Here is a 25,356-nt window from a genome sequence, read left to right as displayed (position 1 = left end):
AAACGGCGGCTGTAATTTGGTTTATGGAGTGGCAGGTAGGCAGGCAGCCATGCCGGTAGGTCGTTGGCTAGAGGAAATCAAGGCAGAACAATCATGCATATGCATGAAATATGTAAACGTTTTTAAAACATGCGTCAGGAACTGTTAAATTGCTTAAATAGTTGTTTTAAGTGGCAGTGAGGAAGATGGTGGGGGGGCGGGGGTAACGTATTTTCAAATACTCTAGTATTGTCTTTTTTTACTCTGGCTCATTTCTTTGAACCAATTTAACATAATTTCTGTTGGCCAAGTCTCAGATAGCAACGCAAATTTGTACTAAAGTTGTATAATTATAATTGCATTGTATGCATAACCCCAAATTGTATTGCATTGTAATTGCAAGCAGCCACCCCCCCCCCCCATAAATAACTCATTGTGTTTTTTATGGGAAAAAATATCTTACAGCGTATACTTCACAAGTAACAAAAACCCATAATCACACATTACATCCCAAAGTCGTTTGCAGTTTGGCGTTTTTTAAACCGAATTAATTGTTCCGGGGAATTTGCAGTGGATTGCAAAACGTGCGTGCAATGTGCACTCATTAAATAGCTGGTTTTGCATTTAATGATGAGGAACAAAAAAAAATTAACACGAAAGCCACTGCCAGAATGTGATAAGTGTTGCGCTTCTCACAGTGCGGTCGGATGATGTGTGTACTACCGCCACCGCCGCTATTGCTGCCCACACTTGCCTGCGGCTGCCTGTTGTGTGCCTGACCCACTGGGGAAACGAATATAAATATTTATAACCAGAAAATGTCCTTTATTTACCCAGGAAAGCCTCACCGAGTCTCCCAAGTCTCCTCTTCTCCCACTACATTGTTGACGTTTGGCCAGTTCTGTTTCGTGAATGCGATGAGACCGGATGAACCCGGATAAAACCCTCCACGCTCTTGCACAGATGGATTCGGCAGTCCTTTTGCTTTTACTGCCATGACCAGGCGATCATGCAAATCCCTCATCCAGCAGTGGAATGACAAAAAGGCCTGTCTGTGTAACTTCATTTGTAGCTACGTAATGAATCATTAGGTGGAGCGGTGGCGCAGGAGGTTAGCAAACTGCTCTCCTAACCTGACAACCCGAGCTCCATTCCTGACCATGGCTAACATCGGTGGCGGACATGTCTAACGCACCTTAACCGTGTCCTGGGCACGCACCCCCACCCCTCCCACCCGAACCGTTCAACAGCCAGCACTGACTGACCAGCGTGGTGAAGTACGGACAATCATTCAAAAATTATCGGTGCGATGCGGCTCTTTTGTTGGCTTTGTGTGTGAGTGGACCGCGGTCGTGTTTCCTCCCCCCCCAACTCGCCACCAATCGCTTCCTCTCCCCCGTGGTTTCGACCGCTGGCGCCGATTCGCCGCTGGCGCCCGTTGGGATTTTCGGCTCTCGTGCCGTGGGGGTGAGGGCGGCCGTCCGGACGCGTTGCCACTTGTCGCCACTCGTCGACCGCGCGGTCGCCACGCTGTCGGCTTCCTCGTGCCTAACGCAACTTTCCGTGGTCTCGTGTCGTCCCAGCAGCTTGACGAGGAGAAATCGACTCTCAATCAGCAGCTGCTCGACATGAAAAGAAGGTGCGATTTATTTTACGGACTGGGTGTGGGGAGTGGGGGGGGCGGGGGGCGGTTGGAGGGGTGGGGGATGAAAGGCCGTTGTGGGGTGCGGGTGGGGAGGTGTGGGCAGAATTTGCAATGGTTATTAATTAATGGCAATGAAAAGACTTGGGTTGGAATAATTTGTACCATTAATTAAGTCCATTTTTCCGCGTTAGAGCGTGCAAATTGCATTCATTTCCAATGATTATATTTAATTGCGTACAGGAGCTTTAGTTTTGAAGTGAGATTCTACGCTTGACCTCGATACATCAGTATCAAACCACTTACGTGCGCGCACACATTCTGCCAACACGTACGCACCCCCAGCTGTTTGCGGTGCGCCAAATGTTGCCGCGCGATATCCTCACACACGCGTGTTTTTTTTGGTGGTGCCGCGTTGGCGGTGGTGCGTCCCATCAAAATTTAAACCTCAAGGTGTTTCTCAACAAAACTGCTACGAATCTATATATAAAAAAAAAAACCTCTCCCGAGATCCCGATGGAACAACGTTATGTCCGTTTCGTGAAATTTGTGCGCGGAAAAAATTGGAACGGACAATATATTTATATTAGTTAACGTTTCTGGCATTGTCTCAACACAGCAACAGAGAGAGCGAGAGACATCGTCTCTCTGCCATGCATGCTTTTTCCAGTGTTATTTGCAAATTTGCTGTTTTCAAATATAAATATATATGCCTTAATAGAGGCGCTTGCAATTTGGTGCTTCCATTCTGTTCCAAGAAAGGCATCGTGGTTCTTGGAAGTAATTTGCTGTTTGAAAAATAACTCCCGCATAATGTAATGCTTTCCATAACCATTTCAGTGCTTTGATCACTGCACCTTGAGTTCGCATATGTAGTGAGTCCAACTGAGTCGCAGACGTTATTCTTTAGAGGCAACACATGTATTGTAACACGTATATACAAAGGAGTAACTGCCCCTTTACCAGATACAGCCTAGGGTGGTGACCACCCAGCTAACTACACTATACATTGGAGTTACAGCTATGAAGGGTCGGACCCTCAGTCGGGTCCCCGGTGACGTGTTGATGCCTCGTAGGACGTAGAGCTTCCAGCTTGCAGAACGAAGAGACCCCGGTCCCTCTCAGGGACCCACCTTATATCCTCCCGGGTCGGGGCCGGCTCCGCCCTCGGCCCCGCCCGCCTTCTCGAGCGTTCTAGCTCCCTCTCGATCCCCCTCGAGAGCTCTCCCTGGACACGTGATCACCCCCTAGCCCCCCCACTTGGGGCCTTCTCTGTGGACACTCCAGATCACGTGTCTACGGGGTCAACCAGAGTGCCATGGCTCGGGGCAACTCCGTCTCTGGGCTGACGCTCTCCCGCTCCCCCTTGTGGGAGGAGCCCGTGGTGCCCGCGCTATCCCAGCGCTCACCAGGCCCCGCTAGTGCTGGTGCTACACCCACCCACGGGGTGTACGCGATGACGGTGCATCGCACGTCGTGTTGTGCTAGAGCCGGCCTCACACAGCAACCCACACGGTGCTGTCCGCGACGTAAGTTTATCGCACGCCGCGGCCCTCCCGGGCCGGCACCATACAGTGACATCCCTGATGTCACTACACATACATAAATGACAACAAAAGATCCCCCGTATAGCCTTTAACAAGGCTGTTGGGGCATGTGCCGTTCGCGAGCACCTATGAAGGCCGCACGGCACACGACGGGGGTGAGTGGCCAGCACCACGCCCAGCCACCTTTGTCTTCCCAGTGATGATATTTATACACTGCAGCAAGGAAGCATTTGAGCCTGAGTCGATCGAGGGGAAGCCCAGGACCGGTTCAGATAATCATCACTGGTTATTGGTGGCCGTAAGCGGGAACGGAACCCAGGTCACCGGGTTCATAGCGCAGCTCGCTAAACACTACACTACCGCTCCCCACGAGCAAAGCTAATTATCCGCAAAAAAAGTGCACGGGCTGGAAACAAAATGATCATAATAATAATGTTGTTTTCGACTGCAAAATCACGATATAAAACCCCAGCATTATTTGCATGTCAAGATGAACATCACCATTCCTGCATACATTGTGCACGCAGCCTGTAATAGCCACCGGTGGAAAATATCTTAAAATTTGGCGTATACTGGTTTTCGTGCTTATCAGGCCTCATCAGTATGGCATAGCCGTCGTTGTCCTGCTGCTGCCGCTGTTTGTGTCATATTCCAAGCAGGCTTCCCCCCCCCCCGAAACTGGGGGGGACACGTGCGTGACACAAACCTTGGGTCAATACGAACAGACTCCAGAACATGTGAACACGTACATGGGTGGAGCGGTGGTTAGCACACCACGTCATCAACCCGGCTGCCTGGGTTTCATTCCCGGCCAACGTGAGTGGCGAGCGGCGTTGAACTGCGCGGTAAAGTACGGTCAAACAACCACCGTGCCGTGGAGAGAACTTCATCTAGCAGCGGAACGATACAAACTTGTGAATAATTTATTTGTAATATATTTTTATTATTACACATTCCAGGTGGGTGAGAGCCTATTCAAAATAAGTCTCTTGGAAGGGAGACTTGGGATACATTACAAAGTACTTTACTGCACAAATATATATCTGTGCACAAAATGTACGGTATGAGACTATGGTTCAACAAAGCAAAAACATTTTCATAATATACATATAGCATCTGCAGGAGCAGTTATTAAATATAAATATTGCAGCTATGTGTTTCATACGAATTAATTGCAGATGCCTTGGTGTTTTAATATACTAAGACATGGAAGGGTGCATCGATATAAATATATTTCTTTGCTGGCGAGTGGTATGTGCATCAAATTGGGCACGTAAATAATTATGGTGTGTGCAAATAAAAGAAGATTCGTGAGAGCAATTGGAGAAAGGCGGAATTTGATTTATTAGGCATGCAATTGGAAACCAAGAGACGCACTGTAAATGATATTCCGAATGGGGAAAATTCTAAGTCCAACAAAGAGCCGTGGAAGACAGCGAATTAAGTTATATAAGCAATTTGAACAATCGGATGCAAGTCAGAGGAGCAAATAACATGCAAATGACAGACACACGTTCCATCTCGTCTAATCGAGCAAACTAAACCACATGGAAGAACCGATTGAATAATGACGACGAAACAATACAAACGAGATGCTAAAAATGGGACGCTAGAAAAAATAGATTTTTTAAAAATTATTTTTACTATTATCTAAATCATGAACACGAATTGCGGACCAAACTCATCGAATGTCTGCAATGAAGGTCACCGGTCACACAGCCGGATGTAAACAGCATCTCGTCGGCCATGAGTAACATCTGGGCTCGTCTGCTGCTGCTGTTGTCACGTGATCTGATTTAGCTGTGGGGGTCTGTGTCCGTGATGCAAGATGTGTTCCGTGTGTGTATGTGTCTCTCTCTTTGCCGTTCTTTGCCCCCCCCCCTCTCCGTACGCGTTTTGTGTCTTGCTGTGGTAAGGCTGAAAAAAGTCAACCCCAAGCTGTACTCTCCTAATGGCTCCCTTCAATTATAACACACTCTCATAAACTTCCCCTGCCCTACGCTCGCCCCCACCCCCCCCCCCCGCCGCCGGCCCCTGTCTCTCAGCATAATCATTAGACCTGCCTGTTTGATGATCCCTCCGCCGACTGCTTTGATCACAACCAGGACAGAGATAGATTTTAACCAAATTTATGTGTGGAGAGAGAGAGAGAGAGCGAGAGAGCGAGAAAAAAATCTGTACATTAATTGTTTTTTGTTCGCCCTGCCACCACTATAAATATTTGACGTGTTATGTTTTATATCAACTGACGAGCAGTTTGTTAACGCTTCTGCTGCTGCTGCTGCGCCACCGCGTTGCTGGACTCACTGCCTCTGCAGCGTGTGATTTGCCAGCGGATTAAATTAAGAGTCGGGGCGGGTGGGTGTGGGGGGGCTAACTTCAAACGCGTTTTTTGCCGGTGCGAAAAATTCCGCTGGGTAATTAATAACAACAACAACAACACAAATGTAAGGTGCAAATGTGGATGGGCAAGGGGGGTTACGTGACGTTGAAGAGAGATGCTAGTCCGCGCTGGCGGATGTTGCGTACAGATTTTAAGCTCTTGATTATTATCAGAGTTATTAAGATATTTCTGGTTCTGATTGTGATCCAAGCCCAATGGGGCGGCAGTCGTCGGTGAGTGGGCATGGCCGTTGGCTGGTAATAGTAAGGGCTTTAAAAGGACACTGTATATCGGCACTTTGACTTCAGACCCGCCTTTTGTACAACACGATTTGGATGTTAAATGCGACCGCATCTCGACGCTGATTCGAAATCGGTAGGAGGGCCTTTTTCAGAAAGCAGTAGGGACTGGGTTATTTATATATATATATTTTTTACATCTTTTAAATAAACACCCACGGTTAATATTACAGGAGAAATGTCATGGAAGAAGACCGCAATGGAAAAACAAAGCCGACGTATTTCCTGTTAATTTTATATTCGTGCATAAAACAACTGTTGCGTTGCTTACGAAATGTTTTCTAAAGGTTTATATATTTTTTAACTGCACCGATTTGCAGGTTTTTTTATGGGCGTCAGAGAAAAAAAATGGAAATCGAGAGATGAGCGCGTCGGGCGACGATCTCGAGCAGCCAAGAGCCGCTACTTGCGCAAAGCCGTTACGCCAAAACGCGATAATTACTTCTTTCTCTTGCGCAAATGAAGCAGGAATTGTTGCGCATTTTTAAGTAGGCGCCCTGGGGGGTGTGGGGCGAGTGGGTTTGGGGGGGGGCGGCGGGGAGTTGGGGGAGGGGGTGAATATTCCTGACGGTGAATTAGCATTCTTCTATTCAGCCATCTCGGCCGCATTAGACACACGTATAAGTATTATTTAATATCCGCGCGCCGCTTTCCGTGCCGACGCTTTCCTTCCAAACTATTAATTCCGCCGACGCTGTGGTTGTGCTTTGAAGATTACAAAGAGCTTTGTCCTGCGGGGTACACGGCAGCCTTGCTCTGGAGCATCATTAGACCCTGAGGGGAGTCGGAGTTGGGGGGCAAAGTGGGCAGATGATGGTGGTGGGGGGGGGGGATAGCAGACGATCCTGCCCAATAATCATTTCATATACTGCGCTAGCTGACAGCGTAAACAATCCAGCCCCGAGATTTTGCTCTGATTTCCACCAAAAACTCAAAACCGTGCGCCAATCCAACTTGAACCCATTGTCAACAGACCACCGCCACCGTTACACCATCCCTGCCTCACCTCCCCGCACTCTCAATCTGGCAAGGCAACAACCTCCAGAGACCAACCGGTGTATCCCCGGACCCTTTCAATTTCAATTGGAATTTCTCGCGCGCTTGTGTGTGTACAAATATGAAACTAAGAATATATTTGCGAAGCTTCACATTTGAGGGCGAGAAAGCTGTCCCACCGCCACCCCTCCGTGACGGACCTGGCTTGCGCGTGCTCACATACAGTGCCCCTTTCAGCCGGCGATACGAGACATCAGTTTGCGCTTAATCCCCATCGGCGGCGTTCGATAAGGCGCGATGCAGTCTTGCGCTGCGTGGCGCCAAGGTCTTTTGTTGATCCGCTTTGGCTTTACTTTGCACTGATGCGTCTGCGTTAACCTTTCATTTACAACCCAAAGCCTCCCATGCAATGCTCCAAGGTACCGTATTGCTTGCCCTGGTAGCCGCCTCTCGCTCGCTCGCTTTCTGATTGCTCACTTGGCTTGCTGATGCCTGACTGACGGCTTTCCCGTGTCCGTTACGTGCTCGAGTCGGGGCTACCCACCCGTTAGGGATGTAGCGTTTTAATGGTCCGTCGGCTCGGATCGACCATCGGCGCCCGCGATGCGCGCACCAAACCACCTGCCCGTGTGAATACTCGAGAATCAATTGATTCCGATTTGTTATGTTTTTTTTCGTTGCAGCCGTAAATTGCAGCGGTATAAATGGGTTGCGCCCAACATCTGTAGTCGATCGGCTCGTCACGCGCGGTGTGGTAAAGGGTTAGCGTTCCCTTCCTTCAATCGTGTCTGGCCAGCGTGGAAGAGTAGGCAAAAAAAAAAACGAGGTGGCTCGTCTCAAACGTCCTCTCCTGGAGAGGGCCCTTCCACCAGCACTCGTGTGGGCAAGCAACTGCAGGCGCTGCTCATTTTTACTGTAAACGCGACACGCGCAGAATAACGGTGGATTCACGAATCATGAATTGTAACCCTCCCCCGCTCCCCGCCCACCCGCGGATTGTCAAAATCCACCACACTGGAAGTCAAATCGTTGCATCCCTGGTGTGTGGCTGCGTGCATGCATTTGCCATTGCGCGTCGCTGCGACAGACGTCGTGTTGTCGGCTGTGGATCTGCATAGCACGCCGATGTTATCCACGTGCTCGCGTCCATCCGTGTGCGTGCTTGCAAGTACGTTTGCGCTCTGCGTCTGGCTTCGCCCAATTAAGAGTCGAAGTGAAATTTACGGGACGTTTTTTTTCAAAACCTGTTTTACTCTTAACCTTCGGGCTTGCCTACCTTTATACCCTGAGGCAGCAGAGTTACCCCAACCTCTCTAGACCCGCGAGACCGCCGTCAACAACTCAAATCATTTTCACGGGACCACCGTGTGCCAATAACATATATTTCACAATGTTAAACACCGTAGCATCTGCAACAGTTCCGCGTTCGCTAGCTGTCCACGGACCACAACGTTGGGACCGGCTTGCTCTTAAGGCACACCATGCCCTTTCTATATAGAACTCGACGGCTCGTTGGCTAGCACGTTCCAGTATGAGGTTTGGTGAAGAGAGTTCGATTCCCGGCCGTGGCTAACAGCGGTGGCGAGCGATAATCTGGAGCGGTCCTAACCCCGTCACTCTTCACCAATCTGCGCTGATCAGCGCAGTGAAGTATAGTTAAAACAATCCCCCCCCCCCTCCCCCACGATCGAGACGGCGTAGGAGAGGTCTTCAGCCAGCAGTGGATTTACAAAGGGCTGTACATGACCAAAATGTATTTCCATTTTGCTTTGAATATGCAACATATCGAGTCACAGTTGAGAGGAGGCTCGGCCAGTTAAACTAGAACTCCCATGTGGGAATAAAACGGCGATGTTCCGATGGATATCTCGCCCCCATCATAGGAATGTGGAATATTTACCACTAGCTTTAGGGCTGTCATCAGGTTGGGGATGGGTTGTCCTCGGTTGAACAGGAAACCCTTCCATATTAACAGCACTTCCCCATTGGTATTTTTTTTACAAGTAATACATACGCAACCCTTTTGGGCAATCCACTGCTGGATGAGGGCCTCCCCACCCCGTGCGGGATTGCGGTGGTTGTTTGACCATACCTCACCCCTCTTTGCAGCGCGGGTTTGTGAGCGTGTGGGTAGCATGGACGTGGAAGCATGGAAGCACAGAACATCAATGCATTTTGATGCATGCCCGCGCACATCTTGTTTTCGGGAAATTAAAAATGCCGTGGCAACTATTTCCAGTGACGATTGCCCCTGCAGTTGCATCCGTGTACCGCCCGCGGTCCTCACGCGCTTCTGGTTTTGCTGTTGTCTCTGTCCCATCCCTTTGCATCCTTCATCCCCCCGCCACTGCCTACGTACGCTCGCTCTCAAATGTGACTCGCTCCTCCTCCCCCCTCCTCATCCCTCCTCCTCCTCATCTTCAACCCCTCTCCCCGGCCCCCTCGCTTAGAGAGTCGACCCTGGTGGCCGAGTTTGAGGAGGAGCGCTCGTCGCTGCGCAAAACCCTGGACCTGACGTCGAGCAAGATCTCCGGGAGGGACCGCGAGCTGGACAAGTTGAAGACCGAGGTGAGTGAGGCGCAGCCGCCCGCTTCCGGAGTCCGTCGTATCGCGGACGACATTTGTTTACCCAGCAAAAAAGCCTTAGCCGACACCTGCCTTTTTCCACTGCACATCCGAGCCGTAGCCGAGGCAAGTCCGACGCGGCTCAAGGGGTGACCCCGGGGGGTTGCGTTTTGCCGACCGCAGAAGCCGAGAGGCGCCGACGTCACTCGCGGCGTACGTGTCGTTAGCCCCACCCCTGGCTCCACTTTGCTGGGATCCAGATTCCGGATGTCTTCTTGCGAGGCCAGTGGAGCACGGTTTGGCTCTGGCTCTGGCTCGGACACGGCAGACAGCCAGTGGAGAAAAACCTCCCATTGTACCGCGAGGGCGCCGTGCCAGCTTGGCTCGGGTGTGCTAGTGGAAAAGTGGTGCCAGTCTCAAGGACACCTTTTCAGGAGCTTTACACAGGAGTACCCACAGAAGACCTAACTCGCCATACGAGGTTGTAACATTCAAGCCTCCGCACGGATAGGTTTAAGAATCAATTACTCTAATGCTATCTCCTGACCACCTTGTAGCTCCAACCTACAACACGTGGTACTCCCAGGCAGTCTCTCCCATGCAAAGTACTGACCAGGCTCAAATCCTACCAAGATCTGACAAGAACTTGACCGCACTGATTTGTTTGTTTTGGTCATCGTGCTATCAAGACGGGATGAAGAAATAAAACTCAAGAAACGACACCAAGAGATGATTTGACCAAAGAGAATGGATTCTTGAATCGAGTCACAACCCTGAATCGTAACTTCATATCGAATCACTCCGTGGGAGGGTGGGGGAGGTGGGGTGAATCTTCGCACGCCTTACCGTTGCTTCCTTTTGTTTAAAATTGCCCCGGCGGGTACGACTTAATATCCCCGGTATAAATCACTGTCTGGATACTGCCACTAAAACGCATTACCAGTGAAACCGAGTGGGATTTGCCAAAATGCTTTAATGTGGCTGCCTCTAAGTTGTTCGCTCTGCCTCAATCTGTTCTAGTATCTCTCGGTCAACGTTGCCAGCGCTGTGCGTGCGTGCATGTGGATGGCTTCCCGCCGAGCAGTAGTTACGGTGGTTCACCGTGCCGAACTGCGAGTCCGGCGACCCGAGTTCGATTTTCGGCCACGGCCAACATCGGTGATGATTATCTGAACCGTTCATGCGCCTCTCCTAGGGTGACTCAGCCTTAAGTCAGTACCTGGTGTGCTGTATGCACATCGGCGCCGGGGAAGCAAAGGCGGCCGGGTGCGTGGTCCTGGTCACCCACCCCGTCGTGTGGCGTGCCGGCCTTCGTAGGTGCTGCTCGCTAACAGCACTTTCCCCAAGAGTCTGTCGAAAGGCTATACGGGGATCTTTGTCTTTGCGCGTGGCTTGAGGCATTTAACCAAGGAACTATTTGGCCCAAGCCTGGAAATCAGAGGCCCTGCATCAAAAGGAAGCTCGTGTAGTTAGCCACATGGTCTCTGCATGCATGAGACATTGCAGTTCAGCTTGCTTGTATCCGATGGAACCGTGCGGTTCCGCATGGATCCGAGGGGGACGGCGAGCGGCTCGCAGGAGGAAGGTTGCGAGTTCAATTCCCCGTTGGGGCCCGCTGACTCGGCCTCATCGACTGTCCAGTGTCCACTCCTCAGGGTCGCGGTCATTTATGCCCCGTGATATATTGCGCCCGTTGTGAATTGCTTTATCATTTTTATTATTTTTAAGGTTGCCAGGCGGCTCAAGGGGTGCATAATCGCCATGTCTGCACTTTAGCTGGTAACACTGAGACCCTGCGTTTAAAATTCAGATTTCACCAGCCTGTGATTGAACTGGCTTCTCAGGTTTATCAAGCTGATCTTGCTCAGCCTGTTAACCCAACGACTGCACAAAAAAACGATTATTTGTCTTAATTTCTGATGTGTTAAAGCAGGTAACACCCATTTTCTATACTATACATAGACTTTTTTGTAAAAAAAAATACCCGCGAGCACAAACGCGTGTTGGAAAGCGTTCTAGAATGTTCCGGAATCACGTGCGTGTGTATGTATATATCTATGTTGAACTTCTTTCGCACTGTACATAGCCAACCGTGCTAATCGGAGGTGCCAGGGGATAGAAAACAAAAGAAATGCAAAAACCTGTTCTAAAAAAATGAGTTTTCAATCTAGATTTAAACGTGCACAGTTCCGGTGGCTTCCTAATTTTTGAAGGAAGAGCGTTCCAGATGGCCACAGAAGCACATCTGAAAGCGCACAATGCAGTCACCGTCTTTGTTCGATGGCTAAGCCATAAGCCGCTACAAGGATGACCGGAGTTCGAATGATGATTTGCGCTCCTTGACGAGATAAGCAGCGGTATTGTTGTTCCATTTAGTGGCAGGCACTTCGTGAGCAATGAGTGCGAACCTCATCATGTATTCGTTCAGCAACCGGAAGCCAGTGCAGCGCGGCACGCACTGGACGGACACCCATCACGGCACGTTTCTGGACTTTGTACCCCTTTGTGTGTGCGTGCAGCTGTCAGCCCTGCGCGGTGCGGGCAACGCGGCGCGGGACCTACAGAGCACGGTGCAGGCCCTGGAGACGGAGAAAGCCAGACTGGAGCAGAAGGTGCGGAGCCTGGAGTCGGCGCTCGGCGAGACCAAGAGGAAGCTCGACACTCAGCCCATCGCCGCCTCCAGTGAGGAAGCGCACGCACGGACGAGTAGCGGTATTGAATTTGAGGGTTTCCGCAGCCTTGGTTAGAATTCACGTATCGACTTTCATGCCTCCGAATAGCACGGTTGGCTACGTATGGTGCCAAAGAAGTTCAACATACGTACATGTGGGTCTGACTTTTGAGCGTGGGACTTCATCGTCACCGCTCCGCCGCTTAATTCGCCCTCCTCTGTCGACCGCAAAGGTTAAACCGCGAATTAGGAGTGGGAACTTAACACGATCGTAAACGGTTCTTTTGAGTACTGAAACTAAACTATTTTATTTATCAGGTAAAGCCTACTGAGCAATGAGCATTTTTTTTCAGAATTGATCTGGCAACAAATGATAGCTCAACGAAGTGGCTTATCACATAGAAATTTATTGTAGCAGCCAAATGCTCTTAAACGCATGTTTCTGAATGTGGAGGGAAAAAAAAACCTCCAAATATACACGCGTCAGGGTCGGGATCAAACCCACCGCACTCCTGCATACCAGGCACCCTGCAGGTGTGACGCTCACAGATACTGACCGCTCGCTGTAGAACGGGTGGCCCGTGCAGCATCAGCAACAGCAAACATGCATCAGTGGCAGGCCAGCAGCAGCAGCATGGACAGCAGGTGCTGCCGGTTTGCCGTCGTGCGTTGTCGATGCCGAATGAAGTTAAAATGTGACTAATTATCTTATCGCACATGCACCCACGCGAGAATTTCAGTTCTGCCTAAGCGGTGCCAAAATTCAATGAGCGTTGATGAGGCTGCCCGCCGGCTCACAGGTCGGAGCGCCAAGCAGACGTCACTCTGAGATTCTGGGTTCAAATCCGGGTCCCGGCCGCTCGTCGTTAAACCGGATTCTCGAGTGCAACCATTTGATGTCCCTCGGCCAGGTCACCAATGCCTGAATTAAAAAGCCATCGCGTAAAATGTAGCTCTGCGCTCAATCAGGATACGTTTTAGCGCCATGAACTGATTGTTGGATTGGCTGTCTCGCGACAAACGTTGCTCTCGTATGGCAGAGTGGGTGGGGACGCGCTACCTTCGACCGTGTGTGGTCATGAGGTTATTTGAAAGGATCTTGGCGGTAGTGGTGCGATATCCACTTCCGCCGCCCACTCTCTAACACGAATGGCTGCACGGCTGTGTGAGATTTCTGAACGGATTCTGCATCACGTGATGACGCGAGGACGATAGCACAATCGGGATAACGTTGGGGATTTTTTTTTTTTACTAATTAATTTTATTTAAATATTCACAATTCATTTCAATACCTATTTTATCAGACTCTCCTTTGATTGCTCGGGCCGGCGATATCTTGGGGCGCCACAGTGGTGAGATGTTAACTCCCTAGCCTGGTATGCAGGAGGTCATGGGTTCGATCCCGATCCTGGAGCCTGCATGATTCAGCGTTTGCATGTCCTCTCTCCCCGTGGGCGCGTGGATTTTTTTTTACAACATGGGTTTAGAGTATTTGGCTGATATAAATCTCCACTTGATAAGCCACTTCGTTGAGTTATCCATTTGTGGCCGGGTCGCTCCTGAAAAAGAGCTATATAGCTCACTGGGTCTTACCTGCTAAAAAAACAAGTATAGTTTTAGTTTGAGTTGATTATCTTTTGATTTACCATTTCTATATTGTCGATGCCTACTGTGGTGCGAATTTCTATTTTTGCGTTACCCGTGCGTAAATTTTCAATGTCAAAACACGTCTAGGTGCGCAGGTGCGAGGCACAAGATAAATAATACATCATCGTAATTGTGATAAATGTAGTGCTTCACTCGGGAGCGCTGTGGGAACAGTTTTTGAATTTCACACGTGCGCTTCACGCTCGCATCTTTGCTTTGCGGTTACAATAGTTGCGGTGCAAATGTGCAAAGGCCGTGACACGTTCGGGGCAATTATTGTTGCCACTCATTAGAATTAAGAATCTTTATTGAGACTGGAGGAGGAATCCGATGGACTATTAAGCTCTATTTTTGCAAACAATGCAAAAAAACCGATAGGAGTGCAAAGAATAAGGAAGGTAAGCAAAGCACAAAAAAATACGAATAAGCTAAGCTATTTTTATTTTACCAGATAAAGCCTACTGAGCTTGTTAGCTTCTTTTTCAGAAGCGACCTTGCCAAAAAAAAATGATCGCTCAACGAAGTGACTTACGTGGAAATTTATAGCATCCAAATAATCAAAATAATCCATACGCATGGTTTTAAATGTGGAGGGAAAAAGCAGAGGACCCGGAGAAAGTCCCACGTGTCCACGGGGAGAGAGATTTGCAAACTCTAAGTATACAGGCATCAGGGTCTGGATCGAACCCGCGACCTCCATTCACCGCCGAATCTCGGAACGAGCAGAGGCGTAGCGCCGTTGTTTTTAAAGACACAGTACTCACCCGGCAGAGAGGCCCTAACAACACGACCGCACTCTCCGATAGCCGGCGCCAAGCTGTGCCACGCGCACCTCCCGTATGGCGTCGTGTGAGCCTCGGTACCAATAATGTTGTTTTATTATTCCTTCCGGTTTTGTTTTTTGTTATCGTACACGTACGTCACCGGAACGGGAATGGGTTAAGCGTTTTCTTTGAGCCGGCTTGTGTGAGCCAGAGGCACGCCTGAGCTGATCTGAGCCGTGACTAATAATGTAGGGCTTACTGTGAGCACCGTGCCATGGCAGGGGCATAGAGTGATTAGAGTTCCGACTAACCAATAAAAACAGACTTCCTTGAAAATGTATTTGTTAAGCATGTATTAGTCTAAACAATACACAACCCCCGTGCAGTCATGTGACCTGTGTCTGCGATCTGATTGGAAGTTGCCATCCCAATTTCCCACTCCTGAGTGCGTCGATCAGATTTATCCAGAGTTTTTTCCAACAATATGTACAATTGCAAATGGTGTGGCAGCTGCACTACCGGTGACAATTTCAATCGACCGTTGTCCTAAAATTGCCTTTGTTGTATTGCCTTTCATCACGTTAATCGATTGTTTGGAAGGTATTGTGTGGACCCCATGCTTTTGCAGATATTTTAAATAAGGCCGATTGGAAGGATTACCATAGCAGGAGTTGCCATTTGATTTGGGAGTCCATTGAAGACCATTCAAATTAACCTTTATGATGTTTCAAATAATTATCATATTAAAGGTGGCCAGGCCTGACTTACAAAGAAGTAGAGATGACCCATTATTTGGCGGTCTGTTGATGTCACAGTCAGTCAATGTCTCACAGTCCAGTTAATGGACCAGCGCACCTCGGATAATCACGGCTGGCTACGTAAGACGCGAAAGAAGTTCAACGTGCGTACAACATACGTGCGTACATTTGAAGTCGCATTTGTGCGCCTGTTACTCGCCACGCAGGCTCTGTTTGACGCGAAACTGACAATTGAGTGAATGCGACCCAAAGACCGATGCCGCCTCTTCCCTCCGCAGCAGACGCCGCAGCCACCAAGGCGGCTCGGCAAGACGCGGACGACGAGGAGGACGACGACGACATCAGCAGCCAGGTACACGCGGTGGCGGTCGACAAACACGCAAACACACAAACACACAAACACACAAACACGCAACGCACCGCGGCGGCGGCGAACGCCGCTTTAATTTGTCTCCTTGCCCGCGCGGTGCCTTTTTTTTTTGGGAGCACGAGCGTTCGTTATCTCAGGTCGTGCGATTAGTTTTCAATGTAGTCTCACCTTCTGGCTCTTGTTTCCACTTGGTTTCCCCGTGATTTATTTTCTCATTCTTTGTTTCTGTATTCCTTTTGTTGCTTCCCCTTCTGCACCCCCACCCTCTCTCTCCACTACACCCCCCCCTCCCCACCACCACCACCAAACCCACAAACACCGTCACCCGTTCGAACCCTGATGCACAATTATCTCCTGGCTGCACTTTCACTGTCTCCACCTCCTCCTTCTCCTCCTCCTTCACCACCACATCCTCCGTGGCTCCTTGGCTCGCCCAGCAAATGGTTGGTGCTGCGTGCGTGTGCGTGCGGTAACCCCCCCACCTCCCTCTCCCGGCCTCCAGTAGTCAGCACCAACTGCCGTTGAATCGCGGCCAGAAAAACTGAAATCCATTAAGATTATATATTTGTATACGGAAAAAATAATAATCATAATATATAAATGTTTTTTTTTTCCCGATTTAAAGCTTGGTTCTTTCGGTCAAGTCACGTAGAATGGAAATAATAAAATAATGAAAATAGAACAATACAATTCTCACGACGTTTCGATTCCAACACATTATTTTTATTATTTTATTATTTCCCTTCTACGTGACTTTACCGAAAGAACCAATAATATAAATGTATTCTTTCTAATACAACAAATATTCCGTTTTCTTCGGATTATAAGATGCTCTGGAAAGTAAGACGCACCCCGAACTTTATTAGTACCCGATGCTAATAATAGTTAAATGTATGTGGTCGCTCACACAAAGACAAAGATCCTCCTCATAGCCTTAACACACCGGTGGGGAAAGTGCTGTTAGCAAGCACTTTTTGAAGGCCAGCTTAGCACACGAGGGGATGGGTGGCCAGCACCACGTCCGTCTGCTTTCGTCTCCCCAGTGGTGATTACACACCACACCAGATCCTCATTTGAGTTTGAGTCGACCTAGGGAAGGTCCAGGACTGGTTCAGATGATCAATGGCCGTGAGCGTAAATCGATTCGTAGCACAAGCGCACTAACCACAGCGCCACTGCTCCCTGCACACACCAGACAACAACAACAACAACAACAACCGCCATTCGCCACTAAATGGCGGTGACATCACCACAGTGCTTGAGCCAGGCTATGTGCATTTTTTATCATGCCACGCAAAGTGTCAAAGGCTCTCTGGCAGCAGGGACAGACCCAGGTGTAGCCCACAGGGTCACCGACTGAGATGACTGGCAGATGCACAAAGGGGGAAAACCGTGCCTTATAACCCAGAGCATACGATAATGTCCGTGGTAATCTGGACATTAAGAAAATGTAAATGGGCAATCATCTAAATTTAGTCGCATTTTAGGTACAAAAGGAGAGCGATGAACGAAGCAGCCACATGGGAATGATTCTTTGAAGTCGGGGGTGGGGGGGGACCCAAGTGGGTAGCCATGAGGGTCATTATCGATGAGCCGAGTGCACCCGTGAAAGCAGTTAATTGAGAGAGGGCACATCTATAGCGGTCACACGGCACTTACTGAGTAATTGAGTGCAGAGTGGAGCTATAGTGGGCCCACCGTATGCGACCCCCCCGTCACGGTCCACATTTTGCCAATTTGGAAGAAAAAAAAATATCCGCACGTTTGCTCGTCTTTTGGGTTATTGTACATCGCAACCGTCGCCCCACTCCTGCGAAAAAACCGGGGCAGGGCCCTCCTGAAAAAAATGTAGTCCCAACAGAATAATCAGCAGGAGTGTCTCATGAACGCATCACCACGTGCGTGCTAATGACGCCGCCGCTGTGTTCGGCGCACCGTCGCTCTATGTTCATCCCCGCGTGCGCGCAAGGTGGATTTCCTCAACTCGGTGATCGTGGAGCTGCAGAGGAAGAACGAGGACCTCCAGTCGCAGCTGGAGAGGTTGGCCCAGGCAGCCGTGAATGGGAATGGCGCCGCCGGTCAGGGGGACAGCGCTGAAGAGTAAGGAGACGTCCGCCTCGCCCCGCCCGACGCAGGCACCGCTTTTCCCACTATTCCCGTTCGCTCGCAAGCCCCGTCCGTTCGGCTGTCCGTCTGTCTGTTGTCTGTCTGTCAATCCATCCGACCGTTCGACCGTCCGTCGGTCCCTCCGTCCGTCCGTCCGTCCGTCCGTCCGTGCAGCGCACGCGTGTTGCTTCGGCGCGCCTGTGCGGTGGCGGCGGCGGTGCTGAATGCCAGCAAGCGTGCGGGCGTTCTACTGTTGTGACAGTAGAAAAGCATGCAATGCAGCAATCCTCCGGAGAGCTTCGTGAGAACGCTAATTCTGACGGCTTGCGTTATTGTGGCCCTCCCTCCCTCCCTCCCTCCCTCCCTCCCTCCCTCCCTCCCTCCCTCCCTCCCTCCCTCCCTCCCTCCCTCCCTCCCTCCCTCCCTCCCTCCCTCCCTCCCTCCCTCCCTCCCTCCCTCCCTCCCTCCCTGCCTCCCTCCCTGCCTCCCTCCCTCCCTCCCTCCCCGCCTCCCCTTTGGATTTACAAGGGAAACATTTGTGTTTTAGCCCCCGCTGAGCGAAAGGCGAGGTTCGTCAGTGTTGGCTGTGTAACAGGGGACGACGTAATAACAGGGCTGCGTCGGTGACGGCGCGCCCAGATGTAATTATTTGTGTTTACTCCCCGGACTTGCCCGCTATTACCGGTTTAACAGTGGTGCTTTGTCTACATCTCTATCGCATTACCCGAATTTTTCCATCTCGGGAGAACTGCTTTTGATCTTCAACTGGATCTCCAGGTCTCTCCTCCTTTCATTGAAGTAATTCGCCGCATATACTTCCCCTGGTCTTACCACCACCACCACCACCGTGTCCTCTAACCTCTACTGCCGTCAAAGCCCCAAATTGCGGGGAAACAACATTTCTCCATCTCTCCCGGCACCGTTCATCTGCTGCCCTGTCACGCGTGCTCTCTCGTCGCTTGCTTGGGGAAACTCTGGCGTCATCTTTTTTCCCAAGCTTTTGTAACCATTGCCCGACTCGGGGAGACACCGTGGTAGCTCTGATCAGGCGCTGGTATCATCACCGCTGCCATCATCGTGACTCCCATCCGTTATCGGTGTTCCCGGCTCGCCTACAAGTTTCGCGTGCTCACGGTGGTTCAGCGCATTAGGTCTCGCCTGCTTTGCCAATGCCCGCTGCTTTCTGCAGCGGGCATTGGAATTCATCCCAATCCCCCTCTAACCTTGCTCAATGCAAGAAACCCATTACTTATCTCCTTACGCTATCGTCGGCACGCTCTCTTTCTCTCGACCACCCCCCTCCTCCCTCTCTCTCCATCGCCAACCTCTTTACATCACACGGCCCTTTTAATCCCGCGCTCGGCAACCCGCGGGAATCGATAAATGCATTTAACCCACCGCCCCCCCCCCCACCTAACCCCATCTCTGCCGTGACCCCTTCCCCCCCGGCAGGCCGGAGGAGGGCCGCCGCCAGGTGGCGCCGCGTCTCTTCTGCGACATCTGCGACTGCTTCGACCTGCACGACACGGAGGACTGCCCCACGCAGGCCCAGCCCGAGGAAGAGCCGCCCCACTCGGCCCACCACGGCGAGCGGCACGCCAAGCGGCCCTACTGCGGCATTTGCGAGTCGTTTGGCCACACCGCCGAGCAATGCAACGACGACGAGACATTCTAGAGACGGCCGAGTACGCCTTGCCCAGCTTGACCCCATTCCCCCGCTCTCTCGTACCGCTCTCACCGTGGCCACCGACCCCATCCGCCTCCCACTTTTCATGGCGAACCAACAAACGCGTGTCTTCTCTCCGAACGGACGACCTCATCGCTTCGTTAATTGCTTTTTCAGTCCATCCGCTCGTTACCCTTTCCCGCCCTCTCCTGCCCTTCCCTTCCCTCCGGCCTCCTCCGTGTGCTGCCCTACCCCAAACTTCCCCCGCCCACCACCTCTTACTCCCTCCCCTCCACTCCTTCCCTGCTTCATCCCCTCCTCCCTCCCCCCACAACCACAATCGTCTCTCAGTTTCCAAACTCACCACCGTCGCTCTCAACCACCAACTCAATTCTCACCTCTACTCACCACCACCACCACCACCACCACTCTGACCACCACGAATTCTCAATACCCCCGCCCCTCCTCCCTCTCCTCCCTGGCTAGGGAGGTGTGGGGGGAGATGAAAGGAGGGTGGGTTTTATGCTCATAGGTCACCGTGGCAACTTCAGGGCAACCGCCACCTACGATTGCCACCGGCAATGCATTAAACTATGAGCGCCGTCGTTATGCCAGAGTGGCGTAGATTGAGAAGAGTTCAGCTCATCCGGACAGAGGTTGTCGAGCGCTGTGTGGCGTTCGATGAGCAGTGACTGATGCACAGAGCTCCGCATTTTGGCAACTAGATGACGGCAAAGCGATAGTTGCTGGTGACAATTTGCCGGTGACGGTTATCCGAACACGTGTCATGACCTTGCAGGGGTTACTGCCATAAAAAGGAAATGAATATATTAAGGCGACGTTTCAGGCAACGGCCCTTCTTCATAGCACGCAACATAATTTGTGTAACCATTGTCGAAAATTCGTCCGGTTTTAAATATTTCAATGTCCTTTTTGAAGGCAACGTTATTGACGAATGCGTTGATCTGTTCGTTGTTTGTTCAATTGCCCCTTGTGCACCACTGCCAAAGCAGTATCGCCAAATAATGTTTCGTTTTGTCGGGGTCACTGTATATATGCATTTGCGGCGTTCGTTGTCACGCGCGCCGGTCTAAGCACGCTCGGCGCCACCTTCCTCGCGTTGTGCGACACTGGGGGAGGTGGGACGGAGGTGGGACGCCTCCCCCTGTGCACACGCACGCGCGACGGGACTCGGCACGAAAGGGGAGGAGGAGGGCGGGGAGTCTCGTGTGTCTTTGTGCGTCGGTGGTTCCCTCTGCAGCCGTTCGATGCGCCTGCACGCGACCGTTTTGCGCGCGTTTTCCTGCTCGCACAAGCGCACGGATGACCACCTGCGGCACTTTTGTTTTCATTTAATTTTCTACGCGCATTTTTGTTTTTGTTTTACCTTCAGCAGGTGGGGGGTGGGGGTGGGTGGGGTCCTGAATTTCAATCAGCTGCTCCGTTCATGAAGCCTTAAATTCTGCACGGAAAAAAAAACCACATTCTACGGCTTACGCCCCTGAAACCCGTAATAAAATTTTAGAAATGTATATATATACTTGAGGAGTGGTTTAACATCAAACTGTAGCTCCTGCACCAATGATTGTAGTCATTTTTCCGTCGTAAATCTGTCCGGCGCCGGAAAGAAACTGTTAATCTCATTCGAAGGAGCGGGGCCGTTCTCGTAAATCAACCGCGGCTCAATTTTCACGTGGAATCCATGGTGGGGGTGAGGCCGGGGGAGAAACGGGACCTCTGGAGCGCGAGTATCGCTCGCCGCCGCTGCCGCTGCTGCTGCTGTTGTTATTAGCTTGAATTGAGATGATGAGCGAGCGAGCACAATCACAGGTGCCCGCGCCGGAGCGCGAGGCCGTAAACTACCCGACGCACTTGGAGGGCGCGGGCGCGGGCGCTGCCCGCACCGCCCCTTGTCGCGAACCCGCACGCCAAATTGTGTCGTCGACGCCTTCCTACGCCCGGCTCTGCAACAACAATCTTTTTCTCCTTATTTATTCGCTGCCTTCCTCGGCCCGTCGAGTTTATCGGAGCGGTCATCGTCAGCGACATCTTTCCGCGTGAAGACACGAAGTGGGCGCGAGGTTTTTTTTGTCGTGTTTTTTTTTTGTTTTAAACCAAACTTAGTCATGGTCAAGGTGCAGCGCTGGAATTGCTTTTGCTTGCGCCACTGCTGGCGGAGCGGTCTCCACTCGCGGGGAACTTGAGCGAAGGGTTAACCCCCTCCTTTCCTTTCTGGAGGGTAACTTTGGCCGACTCGCGCACGCTTTGGTGGACCCCTCCCCTTGGCGCACCTCCGATTATCACGTGCCCGTCACGTACGGTGCGACAGAAGTTCAGCATGCGGGACACCACTTTGGCCCATTCTGCTGCGACCTTCCCTTGCGATGAAGACGCAAATGCTTGGGACGCATACCAGAGGGTGTGCAGTGTAATGTAACAACATTTTCGACAGGGGACGGCTGCTGAAGTTGACGTCGTAAGAAACCACTTTTCCCCAGTTCCCTTCGGTCGCCTCGCAATTCACGCCAGGGTGGCGATGATGCGCCCTCGGTGTGACCGACGCACGGCAGTCGGAACAAAACAAAACAAACTCGAAAAGTTTGCCGAACTCAAAAAGAGCTGGAATTATTTGAAGCGACAAACCAAACGTCACGCGCCCGCGCACACCTTGGGTTGTTTAGTTGTGTGTGTAGTGTGTGTAGTGTGTGTATGTGTGCGTGTCGGTGAGCGCGTGCAATCATTCGGTGTCACCCGGCCGAATCCATCCATTCAACTCCCCGCCCCACACTTTTCGAACGTCGGAAGCGAGCGCCGAGCGATGCGACGAACGGAAGGAACCCGGTCCAATGGGATCGTTCATTCGCGGTGTCCCCCGTCCGCGCCGTGGGGGTCGCCTGCGCAGTGTCGCGTGAAGGTATCCCCCCCCCCACCCCCCCATGCTCTTTTTGACGTATGCTGTATATTTTACACGGATGGGAAGGGGAGGGGGGGGGAGGTTTCTGCTAAGAGTGGCTTACGACTGCGCGAGCGAGCGAGTAAGCGAGTGTACGCCAGAGAGCTGTAACGGTTCGTCGGGGCCTTTCATCAACGGCTGTTTGAAATGGGCAGCCGGCTTAAGGAACGCGTCGGGTGTGCAAGGCCGGGTGGGGCTTTGGTGGGGGGTGGGGGGGGTCCACATCCGAGTGGTGGTCGGTCGCGCGACTTGAATCGCCTGCGGCTGCTTCGTCCACGTGTGCGAGCGAGCAGTTGCGGCAGTGGCGTCATTCGTGAACGCAGCAACCAACAATCGCACGCGAGCTATTGGGTTGGTTTGTTGTTGTTGTTGCGAGCATTGCACGCGATTTGAAATCGCGTCTCCGCGGCTCGCCGAGCAAGCCGATTGCCGGCTTTGCAAGTCGACTTGTGTTCTTCGTTATGCGAGCCCTCCCACCGGTTGCCGCAACCGGTTGCGGAGACGTCCGCATACGGATACCGCGATTCGAGTTGCATGCGACTCTTTAGTCGCGCCGCGTGTGGAAACCGATCGTTAATGTGCAGGGAGTTTGAGCCGCTCGTTAGCAACGTGCGTCGCGGACACGTCCTCAGGCTGGGGGATGTGGTTACGAGGTGGAACGCGGGGCGGGTTCGGTTTTTTTGTTGTTGTTGTTGTTGTGTACACATTGTACATTGTTATATTATACGATAATATATTGTAGCTGTAATTAGATAGCGGAAGTTTAAAAACAACAAATCTACAATACCACGTGCACGCGCTTGTGTACTTGTGAGCATCTTATCAAATTTGGGCACGAACAAAGGCTGCCTTTCTTGGTTTAATATGAAGGGAGTTTCGATTTATAGCTTTCTTGACTGCAAGGATTCATCTTCTTTGGTTCTTTCGGTAAAGTCACGTAGAATGAGAATAAAATAATAAATTAATAAAATAAAATAACACGATAAAATTCTCACGACGTTTCGGCCACAACACAAGTGGCCTTCTTCAGGTGAAAAGAACAGACCTGTCGGGACGACAGAGCTTCAATGACAGAGCTTCAATGACAGTTTCAATGAAGCTCTGTCATTGAAGCTCTGTCGTCCCGACAGGTCTGTTCCTTTCACCTGAAGAAGGCCACTTGTGTTGTGGCCGAAACGTCGTCAGAATTTTATTGTGTTATTTTATTATTTTATTCTCATTCTACGTGACTTTACCGAAAGAACCAAAGAAGATGAAGGGAGTTGATTCTCAGTTTGTAACACTTGGGGACAAAAAAAATTTGATTGTTACAATGGTCTGGAGCGAGTGAAGGGCATTTTAAATGCATTGTTTAGACTGGAGTCGGGATTCAGTTGTTTGATGTGGAGGGAAAGGCACAGCCCTGCAATTGCCTGCTCACGCCAATACTGCCGGAAGGGCCTCCACCGTGAGTTCTAGAGAGAGAGATATATATAGAGCCCCTTGACAAAGTATATTTGGCCTACTCTTCCAGTATGGCCATACAATTGTTTATATCGTGATACATATTGATAATAGGAATTCACAGCCCTTCCTGGATGAAGGCTTCCTCGCTTCACTTAAGTGGCATGGCCGTTTACCCATACTTTACCACGCTTTGTCAGCGCTGGTTAATTAATGCCTTGCGGCGGTGGAGAGGGAGACACGTCATGAACGGTTCCGATGTCTCTCGCCACGGACGACATTAGCTGTGGCCAGGAATCGAACTCGGGTTTCCAGGTGCGTAGCGCCACGACCTCCTCCCACCTCCCCCCCACCTCCCCCCAAAGACAAATATCCCCTCTTAGCCATAAACAGACTGTTAGGACTAGTGCTGTTCCCAAGCACCCAATGAAGGCCGCAACGGAACACGAGTGGGTGTGTGGCTCGCACCACGCTCGACCGCCTTTGTCTCCCCAGTGGCGCTGTTTCCGACACATCGCACAAGAATGTGAGACCGAGCCGATCTGGGTGGGGCCCAAGCCACCGGTCCAGATAGATAATCGTCGCTGGGGTTGTGTGGTGGACGTGAGCGGGAAGCGAGCTCGTGTCGCCGGGTGTGTAGCGCAGCGCGCTAACCGCTACACCACCGCTACCCCCAACCAGCACCGCTGCTGTTTATATTCTCAACTGGAGATGAATCCCTGCTTTTGTGCGTCTGATCCGGGTGCAGCATTGTGCGAGGTATCCTTTGCTTTAAGCTACAAGTCACGTTTGCACACGTCTGCCCCCGAATCGTAAACGCATAAATTTACACCCGCCTGCCGAACAAGTGGGGGGAAATGTTAAAGGGCACTTAAGTCGCGCGTTTCGCAATGAAGTGTTATGTACGGCTGGCGTCGTTTTTATGAAAGAGACTGTTTGATGGGATTCTGGAGCAAAACAAAATAAGAGGAAATTGTCACTTTAATGCAAAATTTGTACGGTGTTTCCATGGCTATTACTAGCTCTCTCGACCCGGCCTGGTGAGGTGATGAATCGTGTTTGTGATAGACTCCACTGGCCGAATATAGTGTTGAAGAAGGTGGGCGTGAGGCGGAGTTGGCCGGGGGTCAAGGGACGACATGGGGGGGGGTGGGGGGGGAATCGTAAGAATTTTAAATACAGTGCTGTTATCCACTCAATAAAAAAACCTAGAATGCTGCATGCCCACAATGATTTCGACGTTCTTGTATATTGCTATAGTATATGTGCCGAGAGAGAGAGAGAGAGAACCCAGAACGTGTATATTTTCAAATCTATAGAAATAAACGATGTATCCTTGAGGTCACTTGAATTCGCATGGCTCGCAAATAAGGGTATGTTAAGTCCTCCGATGCGTACAAGGTTCACGTTATTTGTAACACGGCAACAATAATAATGCAGCGGCTTCGCGGAGAATGCTGAGCAAATCATAACTAACGCGTCCTTTCCCATACGTGTCTCCACACAAAACATGAACTTAAAAAAAAAGTTTTACTTTTAAGACGTCCCCATCATCGCGACCTTGTGG

The 25,356-nt window shown here is 51.0% G+C and overlaps 1 protein-coding gene across 13 annotated transcripts in view; it reads left to right on the top strand.

Moving 5' to 3' along the window:
- LOC116950050 (uncharacterized) overlaps positions 1-20,341 on the top strand; it is a 75,916-nt gene extending 55,575 nt beyond the window's left edge. For 2 of the 13 annotated variants that reach the window (XM_076072591.1, XM_032967441.2), the window contains 8 exons: positions 1,563-1,618; positions 5,085-5,108; positions 7,245-7,265; positions 9,297-9,414; positions 11,931-12,093; positions 15,530-15,603; positions 17,591-17,721; positions 19,180-20,341. In XM_076072591.1, coding sequence (XP_075928706.1) covers positions 1,563-1,618; positions 5,085-5,108; positions 7,245-7,265; positions 9,297-9,414; positions 11,931-12,093; positions 15,530-15,603; positions 17,591-17,721; positions 19,180-19,402 — 810 coding nt within the window. In that variant the 3' untranslated portion in view covers positions 19,403-20,341. The other 11 variants (XM_076072592.1, XM_076072589.1, XM_032967442.2 and 8 more) reach the window with 10 other exon arrangements.
- The last annotated feature ends 5,015 nt before the right edge of the window (positions 20,342-25,356 follow it).

This window comes from Petromyzon marinus, chromosome 38 (genome assembly GCF_048934315.1).
Source record: "Petromyzon marinus isolate PM22_M1 ecotype Great Lakes invasive population chromosome 38, UKy_Petmar_22M1.pri1.0, whole genome shotgun sequence".
NCBI classification, from domain to species: Eukaryota; Metazoa; Chordata; class Hyperoartia; order Petromyzontiformes; family Petromyzontidae; genus Petromyzon; species Petromyzon marinus.
This window is presented reverse-complemented; position numbering and strand designations above follow the sequence as displayed.